Source organism: Jaculus jaculus, chromosome 1, assembly GCF_020740685.1.
Source record: "Jaculus jaculus isolate mJacJac1 chromosome 1, mJacJac1.mat.Y.cur, whole genome shotgun sequence".
Taxonomy (NCBI): domain Eukaryota; kingdom Metazoa; phylum Chordata; class Mammalia; order Rodentia; family Dipodidae; genus Jaculus; species Jaculus jaculus.
Window position 1 is genome coordinate 21481083 of NC_059102.1, and position 13856 is coordinate 21494938.

General features: G+C 48.6%; 1 protein-coding gene across 4 annotated transcripts in view; it reads right to left on the bottom strand.

Moving 5' to 3' along the window:
• Nucleotides 1-1490: 1490 nt before the first annotated feature.
• Nucleotides 1491-13856, bottom strand: part of Vti1a (vesicle transport through interaction with t-SNAREs 1A) — a 388408-nt gene continuing 376042 nt past the window's right edge. For all 4 annotated transcript variants that reach the window (XM_045135289.1, XM_045135286.1, XM_004659337.2 and 1 more), the window contains one exon: nucleotides 1491-3179. Coding sequence is in view for 2 of the 4 variants with exons in the window: in XM_004659337.2 (XP_004659394.1) it covers nucleotides 3086-3179 (94 nt within the window). In the remaining 2 variants the exon portion in view is untranslated. The remainder of the gene's footprint in view (nucleotides 3180-13856) is intronic.

Genomic DNA, 13856 nt, shown 5'->3' on the forward strand with positions numbered 1-13856 from the left:
AACTTCAAATACGGCAGCAGGCAGGCTGTTTTCCTCGGATTTGAAATACTGAAATGATCTGACAGTTTTAAAGAAAAGATGTGCAAGAAAAAAAAAAAAAAGGAGAAAGAGTGGGAGAGAAAGAGAGTGGCTTTTCCTTTCTTTCTCCCCCTCCCTTCTTCTATGGGTTGATAATCTCTAGATGCTGTTTGGTAATGAAAACCCAATCACTGAGGTCATTATCTGATGAGGTTTTTGGAACAGGCAGGCTTTTTTCCCCCTCTTTATTTCTTTACTTAATGATAACCCTCAATGGGCTTGCCCCGCATGGGACGGCCAGAGCCGCACAATTTTGTTCACCATTAATTTCAGCCTTTGAAGCTCAGGGCTCAGAAGCAGTAGCAAAGCAAACCCCCCACCAAGCTGGTTCCAAAATAAGACAATCCAGCCTGCCTGAAACAGAATAGCAAATGGCCTCCCAGCCCAGGCCCCGCAGCTGACGTCAAGCCCACTGCCTTCGCAGGCCCTCGCCTTCAACACTGAACGTTTACAACTCTTTACGGCTTAAGAGACTTTAATTAAATTGCTTTTGATTCTGGAGCAGGGTAGCGTCCGTTTTAGTTATTCTGTCAGGGAGACTGTTTAGTCTACATGAATTTTATATGGAGAGGGCTTCCTGCTCTTCTTCCTCCTCCATCTCTTCATCTTCATCTTCTCCCCCCACCCTCTTCCCAACGTACTGTTTTTGACAAAGGCGCCCAACTTCAGGAATGCTCAGCAACTGAAGCACTTAGAACCTTCTACTCATTGGCACCCACGTCCGATGTGTGCCCATTTCCTTCCCTGGCAGGGCAGGGGAGCAGGGAGGGGACTTAGCTTCCCTGGGCATCCTGTGAGCCGCTCTCATGGCCCCCAGGGAGCTAGGAGAGAGCTTAGGGTCTTCGCACCAATTTCCCCCAAACATATCCCCTGGTCTGGTTTAAGAGGTGGCTGCCCTTGAAGGGGCGTCATGGAGCTATTAAGACAAGGGTTCACGTTGGTCACACTTGCAAGGTTGAACGGGGACGGAATCGCAGCGGTGGTTGATAAAGATGTAGAAGTTGTCAGCAGCGCCATTGGGCGGTGAACTATGAATTTGTTCCCTTCCCACTGTATCTGCTTCGGTGCGTGAGCATGGGGGTTTAAGGAAACCTCGAGCAATCTCCTCATGTCAATGATCTGCTCAACCTTGCTTGCTGGATGACGCTGGGAAGGGGCTGCTGGATAGATAAACAATTTCCACGGAAGCCACCAAGGGGGTTGGTCTACTTCACCAGCCTTAGTGTTTCAGGAAGAAAAAAGGGTTGCTTGTTTCCTTGCTTTTTAATGGTATCTTTCACGATTAGTATGTCCAAAATTCAGACCAGAAGCAAAGGTTCTTGCTGGGATGGGTCCCTTAAGCTAACAGGAAAATTAGCATAGCTTCTCGTTCCACTTTCTGCCAGCCTGTACTGAGAACTCACAAAACTTGCGCCATAGAGACTGTACCTTTATTTACGCGGTAATGAGTGGGTTATCTGCTCACATACACATACAGGCCCTGGCCTATTTCTTTTGGTAAATACAATTTTTCTAGTGGGTTTTATATTCTGCATTTCCTCTCTATTCCACAATGGTTCTCTTTGAGTGTGTGTGTGTGTGGGGGGGAGATCCAGTGTGGCGTGATCTTGATCCATGAGCACAGGTGGTTAGCATTTTTTAATGAAGAGAACAGTTTTGCTTTGCAAGAATTCAAAGCTTCCAATTATACTCAAAAGCTAGTATGGACCCATAAGTGCCTATGAAGTCTTAAGAAAAACACATTTTGTTTTATGAGTGGGGAGGGCAACAATGACCTCAGCTCGGACAACTTTTAAGCACAATCACAAATGAACTCATTTTGAACACAATTCCTGGTTACCTCAGACAGAAAAGAAAATCACAAAGCACATTAGAGGTTTGAATACATAGAGAATCCAGGAAGGCTTTGCTGAACATTTGTTAGTAAACAACCTAAGTCATCCTTTTGTGACATTCTACCATCCCTCATTCTTTCAAAGAAGCGTAGTGAACACTTTCCATAAAGTTTATTTCTAGTGAATCATTCTATATAAGACTGTCTCACTTTTGTTATCACGTCGGAAATTTCACACGGATGGATGCATGTTCTTGCATGTACTGAAATGTTCATGGCCTCTTTACATACTGGATGGGTGTGGAGAGAGCCTGGTCAGACCTTCTGCATGTATGAGATGGCAGCTGTTGGCAGAACAAACATTAAATCCAAAAGGATACAGAAATGCTTTCGCAGGTTAGTGAAGACTAGGCCACAATCAAATACTGTGCCAGTGCTCACGTTGCCAGAAAATTCTGAGGAGTGTGGCATTTGGGGGAGGCAAGGAAATATTTCTTGTAGCCAGTAACCCAAGCTGTAAAACGTAGATACTGGGCAGCTGCAGCAAAAATATTCTTGGGTTAAAAAATTATGCAATAGAAAAACAGGGAAAGTGCTAAGTCAATTTCCTGTACAAGTGACATTAAATACCCTCCTTTGCAATAAAAGCACTCAGGCAGGATGACTACATTCATTATGCCCAGGACGGGGCAGGGCTGGCCATCTGCAGCTGGTCACTGGCTCTGGACACTGATTTTCCTTGCATTTTTATGTGGACTTCACAGAAGGAGTTTTTGGTGACGAGAGGTGTGTGACAGACAGAAGCCCCCATGACTGCCTGCTTCCAAACCATGGTCCTAGCTAGACCTGTCCACAGGGCAAGGAAGAACGTCACCAAGGCTATTTTGGGCAGTAGATGAAATTACCAAAAGTCAAATAAACATTCACTTTTACCTATACCAAAAAAAAAAAAAAAAAAATCTGGGCAAAGACCAATCTAGAAAAGGAAACCAACCCACATGCAGCAGGAATAGAAAATAGTTTTACACTCTTTTGCACTCCAGCTGAACAGTGGAGAGGGAGAGAGAGGGTCACCCAGGGCCTGTCAGCGCAAAAGAATGATTCATGTGACCATTTTGTCTTAATTACTCGGAACAAGCCACGGGTGCTGTTTATCAGGGGAGAACAGATACATCAGTGTCTTCTGACAAAAACGGTGATGGCTGTCAGGATGGTGATGACCACGATGATCCCCAGGATGACGAGCAGGATGCGATTCTGGATGATTCTGGGGGAGAGAGAAGAGAAACATAGAGACAAATGGATGGCGTTCATACAAACAGTGTTCCAGTTGGTTAATGAAACCACGGCCTGTGTGTGTGTGTGTGTGTGTGTGTGTGTGTGTGTCTGCTTGCACTTGCAGTTTTGGTTCTAGGAACACTCTAGTGTTTGTCACATACTAGTCAGAGCACTTACTGCAAAGCCAAGGGAATCCCTGGCTTCACAGGCTCTTTAAGTGATAAAGGGCCCATGTGAGCTTCACTTTTTTTTTTTTTAATTTATAATGTTAGGCAAGCATCATTTTTTTTTCCAGTGATTCCTATAAAAGGAAAAGATTCCAAGGAAACGTATGTCAGTAAGGAACTTACCTGTACAAAAATACCTGGGGAAAAGAAAAAGAGAGACTTAGCAAGGAAAGGAAAGGATTAAGAAGCAAGTGTCAAACTTGCATCTTAGGCTGTGAAGCCGTCACCTGTCAGCATGGCTCACGCTTTGTCACGCCAGGAGAAAACAGTTCCATTGGCTGCTTAGTGCAAAAGGACAGAAATGAGAGAAATCACCCAGGTGCCTGGGGTGCGGTGGTGGGTGGGCCCCTCACCCCCAAGGCCTCTCTGCCCTGCAGTGGGGCCCCCGTGATGGATGCTGACCTCAGAAGGAGAAGCAGAGGAGACATGCGCTCCTGATGCCTGCAGAGCACTAGCTTCCGTTGAAGCCGTTTCATAATTTGTTACCTCACTGGGAGAAAAGAGGTCGCGCATCAGAATGCTTTGTTGAGCCTTTCAAAGGGAGCCCAGGTCAAACAGCCTCGCCCACGCTCGCTGCTCTCAGAGCTCACAGAAATAGAAACCCAGAGCAGCAGGCCGTCTAGCCGGCTACCCACCCAGCTTGGAGCCCACAGCAAGCCCATTCCACTGTCCTGCAGACTCAGCGGTCCTGCTGAGGGCATGGCGCCCTGGACAGGGTCTTCCTTTGGGTGGGACTGAGCCAGGCCTCTGCGTGAACAGGGACCTTCCTACTCCTGCTTTGTAGCTTTACAAAGAAAGCTTCTGTAGCCTTTTCTAAGCCTCTGACTGTTTCTTGGAAGAAAGATGTCATCAGGTTGTGTTTTGGTGGAATCCTCCCACTCACCCTTCCATCCTCCTGGATGGATAGAAACTGTCACATCAGAGTGGCCCACTCCCATGTGACCCCTAACAGGACCAGCTCGCTCTCCTCCTGACAGGTTACAAACTGATCACATTTGCGGACACGTCTTCCGTAAAGCCGCTCTAGCGGCCGCGTCCACGGTCCCCGCAGGAGATGAATGGTGCGGTCGGTGCTCATTTATCACGCGAGGCCTGGTGACGATCTATCTCGTTTGTTTCTTCCCTTTCCACTAGAAAGTCTGTGCCCGATATTAATTCTCCTCTGATGACAGCCAATTCAAACTTAACAGGGCATATTTACCCGGGAGGCAGGAAGAGTCTCTGTACTCCCCCCCCCCAATAAGTCAATAAAAACAGGACTCACGGCTTAGTAAAGTGAGGCTAACTAGGAACATGGATCGGTGCTACTTGGTGGCTCTATTTAAACGTGAATTTGATTTTTTCCCCCTTTTCTCTGGAAGGGACAGGCATCTTCAGTCCCCACACCTCTCATGTCCCAAAGTCCCATCCAACTCTCTATTGCAGTCACTCACATCAGATTTGCAAAGGAAATCAGCAAAATTGAAACTCAGCAGTGAAACAGATTAAAAGCATGAAAACTCTTTAAATCCTGCCTTCGCTAATCTGCAGTTGTGCGCCACTTGTACAGCCTGGGTGACAACCATTTTATCTGTGGGTTGAGGGCCCTAAGGCGTCCATGATGGTCACGCATGAAAGATTAATTATGGGTGTTACTTGCTTAATCCAGGGTATGGTTAGAAACATACAGACACAGGAATCCCCAGATCTTTAGCTCTTTCTAACAGGGCTTTTACCATCCTGTTCCGTGTGCGCCATGCTGATGGGCTTCCCTCCGCCACTGCCGTGCACCTACCTGTAGGGACCACGCAAAATTTCCCTCTAAAGCTCTGGACATGGCTCAGTAGAACATAACAGAGAACAAATTCTTCCTTCCCGCCCTCAACTGTAATCTTTCCATTTAAGGGAAATGGAGATGAAATCTGGGCAAATTCAACTGGCAAGAAAATGTCACGGAGTGTGCTGAGGCTGAAGGTAAAAGTTGAAACCAGATCCCCAAAGATGGAGCTATTATACAACAGGGCGCCTTCTCCGGGGAGTCCTGGGCCTTCTACCTACAGCTGAAAGGACCAGCCACTGGGGCCCCGTGTGAACACTGCTTCCCATATGAAGGGCTGCTGGGCATTGGGGACGAGGAAAGTTAAGGGACAGAGGAGCTGGAAAAGACTGGCTAGGTTGTCAGCTCTACTTTGGACCTCAAAGCAGTCAGATAAATGTGACTTTTTTGGACCCAGAAAAGGAGTCATGAGGGCATCTGAGTAGGCAGGACTGAGTCTGACTGGGAGTGGGAAACAAAGGCTGGCAGCAGCAGGCCCCAGCTGTGAGGAAGCTTCTAGAACAGCCATAGCCCCTTGCTGCCGACCCTGGTCTGTAATGCTTTGGGCAAAGCAGAAAGGAACGCAGGGTTCAGAGAATCTGAAAAGCCATCCAGGCCGGGGGCTGCAGCTAGCAAGCTGGAGAAGGAACTTTGGGGACAGTCCAATGTAACCTGCTCCTCACTCTGGGCAAGGGGCCTTGATGTTCAACTAGGTCTACAGCGAGTAGTCTTAATCTCCCTTTTGAAAATGCAAAGTGTGTTTACCCAGTAAATAATTTAAGAAAGAATATACACTTGAAAGAAGACATCCATTGAATCAGCCAGGCTAAATTGCCTCCAGGCAAAAACTTGTGCATTTGCATGGTGCATTCTATTAAGTGAGCGAACTGCGGCTTTAAAAGAATGCAGAGCCAAATTAAAAGGAATGCAGGCCCGAAACATCAAAAATTCTTCAAGTTTACATTATGAATCACAGTGCTGTTGATATAAGATGAATTAACCATTTACTCCGAGGCTGAACTCACAAAGTACTATTGAAAATACTGATCCCCACGTGGAACCCAGGGAGCGGTTAATCTTTCCATTGCCAGTCTCCTCCCCTTCTGGAAACAAACTCCTGCTAGGGGCAGCTGCAATCATAGAAAGCTGGTTCACGTGAAAGTAGTCGGGTCGGGCCCGGCTCTTTCTCTGCTCTGGTTTGAGGGGCATGGGGATGCCAGGGCAGCAGGTACCTCCCTCGGTCCACATATATGCCTGGTTCTCCCTTACTTCCAACACAGGTTTCCCTGACCTGACCCTCAATGTTGGGTGTGGCTAATGGATTTGCTTTGGCCAATGAAACGTGGGCAGAAGTACAGGGTATAACTTGCAAGTGTAGGCGGATGACTTATAGGGGTTCAGCTCCAGTGGGGCTCATGTGTGTGTGTGTGTGTGTGTGTGTGTGTGTGTGTCTAAGGGCGTGTGCACATGGAAGTCAGAGGACAACTGTGGGTGTCTCCTGGGTTCCCACCTTGTTTGATATGGGGTCTGTTCTGTCTGCCCCTGCAAATACCTGTGAGCTTTGGGATGCTCTTGACTCTGCCTCACATTGCCTAGAAACATTGTGATTACAGACGTGGGTGCCACTTGAGTCCAGCTTCATGTGGGTTCTGGGATCTCAACTCCAGTGCCACGCTTACACAGCAAGTGCTCGTACCATCTCCTCACCCTCCAGGGGCTCTTGCTTTGCTGTTCTGATGTAGGGCCGCGTGCTCCCGAGAGTGCGATTACGTGATAGACATGACTCGCTTTGCCTGCATTCCTAGGGCACCAGGGGGAGGACTGCTGTCTGTCTCTTGGATCCATGGGGGATTTGCACTAAGGCCATGAGTATTGGGGGTTGTTGATTACAGCAGCAGAACATAAACTCCACCATGTTACACTGCAGCTCCTCCTCAGGGAAGAGGAGGTGGATCCCAAGGCAAGTGAGGCTCGGGGTTAGCTATCCCAGAAGCCATGGTCTGATGAAGGCTCATAACTTCTTTTCCCTGAAGACTAGTTTTTGCCTTTTGGTTTCCAAAAGCTAGATCCTTCTGTATCCACCAGATCATAACTCTTCTCACTGAAGAACAGAACCTTCTTCCAGCTGCACCCAGTGATTAACACAGAGCTTGACATACTAAAAAAAAAAAAAATGCTTGTGCAAGGTGTGATGGTGCATGCATCAATAGGCTCAGCTACCTGGGAGGCCGAGGCAGGAGAATCACTTGAGACTGAAAGCCTGCCTGAGCAACTCGACGCGATCTAAGGGCTTCATTAAATAGCAGCAGGTTCACCTTCCATAGAGGATGTCAACAGTGGCCTACCGCCTCGACATTCATTGACCAAAGATTGTGCAAGGCCTGGTGGGCTCTGGACTGGGTCTTGCACCCACTGACTCCACTTGGAGTCCACAGATGGGCATTTACCCAGGCGTCCCCGCTGATCACAATGTATCACTACTCTTTACCTGGAACCTGGAACCTGAGGAGGAACACAGGAGGGATAAGTTTTGATAGGCAAGAGTCTTTACAAACCCTCCAGCAAGGAACCCAGAAGCCAGTACATGAACCCTGACACACCTCGGTTAGATGCCAAGTGAGGACCTCATTTCCAGATTTCTGCTTAGCTTAATGGGGACCAGAAAGCTTATTCTGTAAAGGGCCAGATAGTAACTATGTGGATTTGATACTTAATTACAGCTGGAGCTACTACAAGAAAACCCCATAGACTGGGAGGCTTAAGCAATAGGGATGTGTGGTCTCGCGGTTCTGGAGGCTGAAACTGCAGGGTCATGGTGCTGGCAGGTGTGCCCAGGGCTGTGAGGGAGAATCTGTCTCCAGCCCTTCACTTCACTTCTGGTGGCTTCTCAGGAATTTGGGGGGCTCCTTGCTTCGTAGCTGCATCCCCCAGGCCATCTTCCCTTTACATGGTATTCTCTGTTCTCTGTGTGTCTGTCAAATTCTTTTTTTTTTTTTTAATAAAAGACACCAGTTATACTGGATTAGGAGCCAATCTTATTCCAGTAAGACCACATGTGAACAAATGTCATCAGAAGAGAGCTTTGCAAATAGTCACATTCTGAAAACTAGATGTTAAAAAGACTTCCGTATGGGAATTGAGGGGTAGAGATGAGAGGGGAGAGAGACACAATTCAATCCCTAAAAGTAGCTACGGGGATCACACAGTCTATGAAATTACTCAGGTTTGCTCTTGCTGAAGAGTAGCCTTGACAATATGTAAATGAACATGACTGTGTATCAACAAAATTTCATAGACATGAGAATTTAAATTTCACATACCAAAAAAAAAAAAAACAAAACACCTTTTTTTGAATTTTTTCCAAGCATATAAAACTGTCAAGATCTTCTCGGCTGTGGGCACAGAGGAACAGGCATGGGGCTGGATGTGGCCTGCGGCTTCGGTGTAGCCTCTCCTAGCCTCAAAGCGCGGAGTTACTAGGCAGAACCTCCTCAGCCGGGACTCGGGCTCCCTGCGCACAGCGCAAGCGGCACTGATGGGTGGGGACAGTGTGGCCAGGTCCTTCTGAAGAAGAAAGGAAAGCAGAGTCCCTGGCCCTCCGGGAGTTTGTGGTGTCACAGTGAGCAATCAGCGACGGGAGGCTGACAACACAGGCGGTAATTAGAGTAATGCCAAGGCCAGGGTAGCTTGTTGTGTGCCCACAACACTGGGCTGGCCTGGTGCGACCCGGAGCAAGTCACCTCATGACACTTGAGTTTCAGTTTTTCTCCAAACAATATCCCACCAACTCACCAGACTCCCCCGGGGGAGAGGGTGAGCTCTTCAAAGGTTCTGAAACATGCTGACAGTCCTTTACTCCTTTACAGGAAGGCAAGAGGTGCCGATCGTCAGAGGCCCCAAAGTTGCCTGGGAATCTTCCAGGGGCTGATGGGGAAGCGGAGGCAGGCCAGGGAGCTGTTGCTTTCCTCAGACTGCAAGCTGCAGTTCCCACAGGCTGCTGTCTGGCTGGGCCTCACGTTGACAGTCCCCCCAGCAGGGCCGATCCTTGTCTCCAAGGTGGGAGCATCAACATCAAAAGCAAAAGGAGGCCATTGCATTGGCTAGCTTTGGGATCCCTCCCCAGCCTGGGAAGGCAGCCAACAAGTACCTGTCAGACGCCCTGATAAGTCCAAGGGGTTTTGATCACGGATGTGTAGCTACATTGCGCTCTGCTTTGCCAAATGTGTACATCAGATTGCAGCCCGGGCGCCACGGCCACGGCCATTCTTAAGTATGGAGTCCGAGACGGCAGGGGGTCTGGAGTGCGGCTTTGCTGGCTTCCACTTTCAGATAGGATCAAGGCAGCCTGTGTCCATCAAAGGACTTGGAAAGAACTTGAAGAGAATTAAATCATGATGCTCTAGAAATGCAAGGTGTATGTAATCCCTGGCAGGCCTGCAGGATTCTAGAAGTGGAAAAGAATCTTCGTGTCAGTCAAGGACACTGAGGCCTGAGAGCTGCAGGATGTGCTCCAGGTCCACTGTCCAGGGCACGCCCAGGTCCCCAGGCCGCAGGTCCACCGGTGCTTCACTGTGATGCTCATTCTCATCCGAGGGCCAGCGACGCTCAGTGTGTGCGCATGATGCCTATGGTGGCAGTATGATGTGCATGATGGCAACTTGAAGCTCATCGGTGACCCTCACTTTTTTTTTTTAAAATATTTTTTGTTCATTATTTATTTATTTGAGAGCAACAGACACAGAGAGAAAGACAGATAGAGGGAGAGAGAGAGAATGGGCGCGCCAGGGCTTCCAGCCTCTGCAAACGAACTCCAGACAGGACCTGGGGAACCGAGCCTCGAGCCGGAGTCCTTAGGCTTCGCAGGCAAGCGCTTAACCGCTAAGCCATCTCTCCAGCCCAAGTGACCCTCCGTTTTTACTGAGCCCAACTCAGTCTTGCCCTGTATAGAACATGAAGAGTGGCGCAGGAAGACAGTGGTCTGCAACCTCCTGCCTGAGGCGGAGAGAGAGAAGCACAGGAATTCAGAAGATGGCTCTTTCATGAAACTGAGACTTCTCAGTTGTAAGACGCCCTCATCTCCGAGGTCCGGTTTCTCCTGCTGTTGTAGTGGTGATGTGGCCTTTATTTGATGGAGTAGTGGGGACAGCGGATGGCAGGCTTTTCCCTCCTCCAGTGTTTTCACTCACACATCAGAAATGAACCCTCCCCTTGAAAATTAAGCAGTGAACAATGTGGCACCAGTCCCCTATGGGGAAGAATGTCGTAGTGTTAAGAACTTCGAGTTTGTGCACCCTGAAGCCGGAGAACCTCACGGGCCGCACTCTCTAGCACAGTGCAAAGGCAGGAACACATCAGCCGCTATGAGCGCCGTGGCAAGGGCAGCAGCGAGACCACCTGTGGCTCCCGGTACCACATTTCATGCCCTGAGCTTTGCTGGTCCTTCACCACAACCCTATGAGCCAGGGTTCATTGTCCTGGCTCTTTGCAGAAGCACGTCAGCCCTAACCTTACCTCACCAGCCTTATCTTCCCACTGCAGGGCATAGAGATCAGCAGTCGGGAACTGGATCAGAATTCCCTTCAGTTTTCTTTTTTTTTTTTAAAATGAGAAAGAGAGAGAGAGAATTGACATGCCAGGGCCTCTAGTCACTGCACTCAAACTTCAGATGCATGTGCCACCTTGTGTGTCTGGCTTACATGGGATCTGGGGAGTTGAACACGGGTCCTTAGGCTTCACAGGCAAGCACCTTAACTGCTAAGCCATCTCTCCAGCCCCCTTTAGTTCTTTAAAGGATGAGCCCTTGGGGTCTTTATCTCTAGGTTCTTGGGTACACAAGCTCACTTCTGTTGGTACAGGCTGAGTATCCTTTACATGAAATGCTTGGTACCAGAATGCTTCCAATTTAAAATATTTGCATAGCTTTTACCGGTTGAGCACCTCTAACTTTTGTGGTGTGTGTGTGTGTGTGCATGTTCATATGTGTGTGCCACAGCACACATGTGGAGGTCAGGGGACAACTTCAGGGTCAGCCCTCACCTTCCACTTTGTTTGAGGCAGGGTCTCTGGTTGTTGTTCACTGCTGCATTCGCTGGGCTAGCTGGCCTGCAAGCTTCTGGGAGGTTCTCTCATCTCTGCCTACTTCATTACTGTTGGCACCCTGGGATTACAGACATCTGCCACAGCTTCTGGCATTTACATGGGCCTGGGGATCTGAACTCAGGTACTCATGCTTACACAACAAGGGCTTTATCTGCTGAGCCATCTCCTCAGCTCGAGCTTCTCTAATTTTAAAATCCCACATGTTCTGAAATTGGGAACATTTTGAACACTGACCCTCAAGTTTGAGATTAGGATTTAGGATTTTTGGATTGTGGATGCTCAGCCTGCAGTACAATATGTTAATTCACAAAAGCCTTAATGTGACAGTGAATTAAGGTACCTTCCGTTGCATAGCTTCATCAGCCTTCCTCATGCGCTGGTGTCGCCCCACCAGAGCCTGGCATTGGTCTTGTAGCATACAGCCTCTTATCACTGCTGCAAACTTGTGTAGGCGAGCAGGTGTGCTTGCTGGGCTAGAGAGCTAGACTGAGAAGAAACCGCGGGGGGAGCATGCTGGACTCTGTGTGATCTTGGGAAAAGATGGAAGGTCTAATGCAATGGAATCTCTCCTTGGATCATCAGCTTGAGTTGTGGGAGCAATATCGCTTCCAGACATTCTTAACAAGAAAACATATTTTTCTGTTTTGGGGTGTTGACTGCATATGTGATGCCATTGCATCTTCTTAGTGATCCTCATTTATTAGGACCCAGATTTGATGGTTCAGGCCCACCCAGGGAGGAGGCGACACCCACTCTCGGGGTGGCCCTGGCAAAGCCATCAGCCTCAGCAGACTGTTACTAGCGCCTGGGCCATGATCAGTGCCTCTCTGCCTCAGTCGAAATGCTTCTCCGCTTGCAGCTCCTGCTCGGTGCTCTGTGAGGATCTGCCCAAGGGCGCCCCAATTACCCTGGCTCTTAACCCTTCATGGAGAAGCACCTTCCTGTCCTCATGAGCTACTGATTCCAGGTCCTCCTGGCTTTAGATTCCCCATTCTCTCAGCCACAGAGAAGCCACAGACTATATTCGGTGAAGGGTGATTAGCACCTTCACCTTGGGAGCCTTACCACCTTGATTCAAGCCCAGGGACTGTCATGCACTGGCCAGACAACCTGGGGTGAGTCATTTCATGACTTTTCTGTGGTTAGGTCCTTTCACTGCTTCAGCGTGAAAGTTTCTTGATTTTATTTCACTGTCTTCCTCAATGGCCTTATTGGAAATTGAAAATGGACTCTGTCATTAAAAATTATTCTTTTTTCACTGTGCAAAATAAAGAGTGGACAATCCTTCATAAAAATATCAATTCAAAGAACCTGATGTTCCCAAGAGCCCACGATTGGGTTATCTTATTGATTAGTGGGGCAAATAATTACAGCATTCTGCTAATGAATTATATTAAGAGAAACAAGTTGAGCCGGGCATGGTGATGCACACCTTTAATCCCAGCACTCAGGAGGCAGAGGTAGGAGGATCACCGTGAGTTGGAGGCCACCATGAGACTATATAGAGAGTTCCAGGTCAGCCTGAGCTAAAATGAGACCCTACCTCGAAAAACAAACAAAAAAAGTTACAAGTTGATGTAAAGGTTTAGATAGGTGTGTGGCCCTAGTTAACTACTCATTAGACCCGTACTCACTATGATCGCAGCACTGTGATTCTTGCTTCTGTCTCCCATGACAGCCCTTGAAACTGCATACTTGTGATATCTCCCTCACAATCTTCACCTGATTTCAACACCCCAAAGCAGCATCAACCTGCTCTAAACAAGTGAATGCCCAGTTAAGGGTGCCTCAAGGCTGCTTGCATACAGGTGAGCAAGATGGTGACTCATAGTTTTGGGGTGGCAGGAGGGCGGGGCAGCATACGGATCAGGCAGCCAGGCCCAGGTGAGTACAGGTGTACTCTGCTATCTGCTGGCCCAGGAAGGGACATTCTCTTGCTCCGGTGTCTGAGGAAGGAAGTCCTGGGAGGATCAGGGAAGCTTTGGCCCTAGGGCTGGACCAGGAGAATTAAGGTGCCTGGCCAGTTTCTAAACAGGGGACTCAGAGTGGGCTCAGAGCCCAACTTTCTGACATGACAAGAGAAGCCAGAAATAGTTTTCCTTCTGCAAAATCCCCCATGTTTGAAACACTGGCAAGTGAGTCAGCTTTCCCAAGCTGGGTGGCCACACAGAGCTCATCTGCAAGGCAGACCTGGCCTCTGAGCCTCTTTGTGACCTCGGTGCCTGAGAACCAATGAAACGAAGGCAAGGAGGTTGTGAAGGAGACTTTCCTTCCCCTATGCGAAGTTGGCATCTCAGCCCTTCTGGTCCTCTGGCTCTGGGAAACCCAAGGCTCAGCCTCCGTATGGGCATCAAGAACCAGGTCAGCACTGAAAGCATCCAACTTAGCCTCTAGTTGCTCTCTAACTACCAGGACCAAAGGCCAGCAAGAGACCTATGGAAGTTACACACCAGCTGTGTGCCTTCACCAACACTCACAATTGTGGCCACAGGAAGCCCAAGAAGAGGTCAGGTCTAGACTGAATCTCTGCGCCCCCCCATCCCCT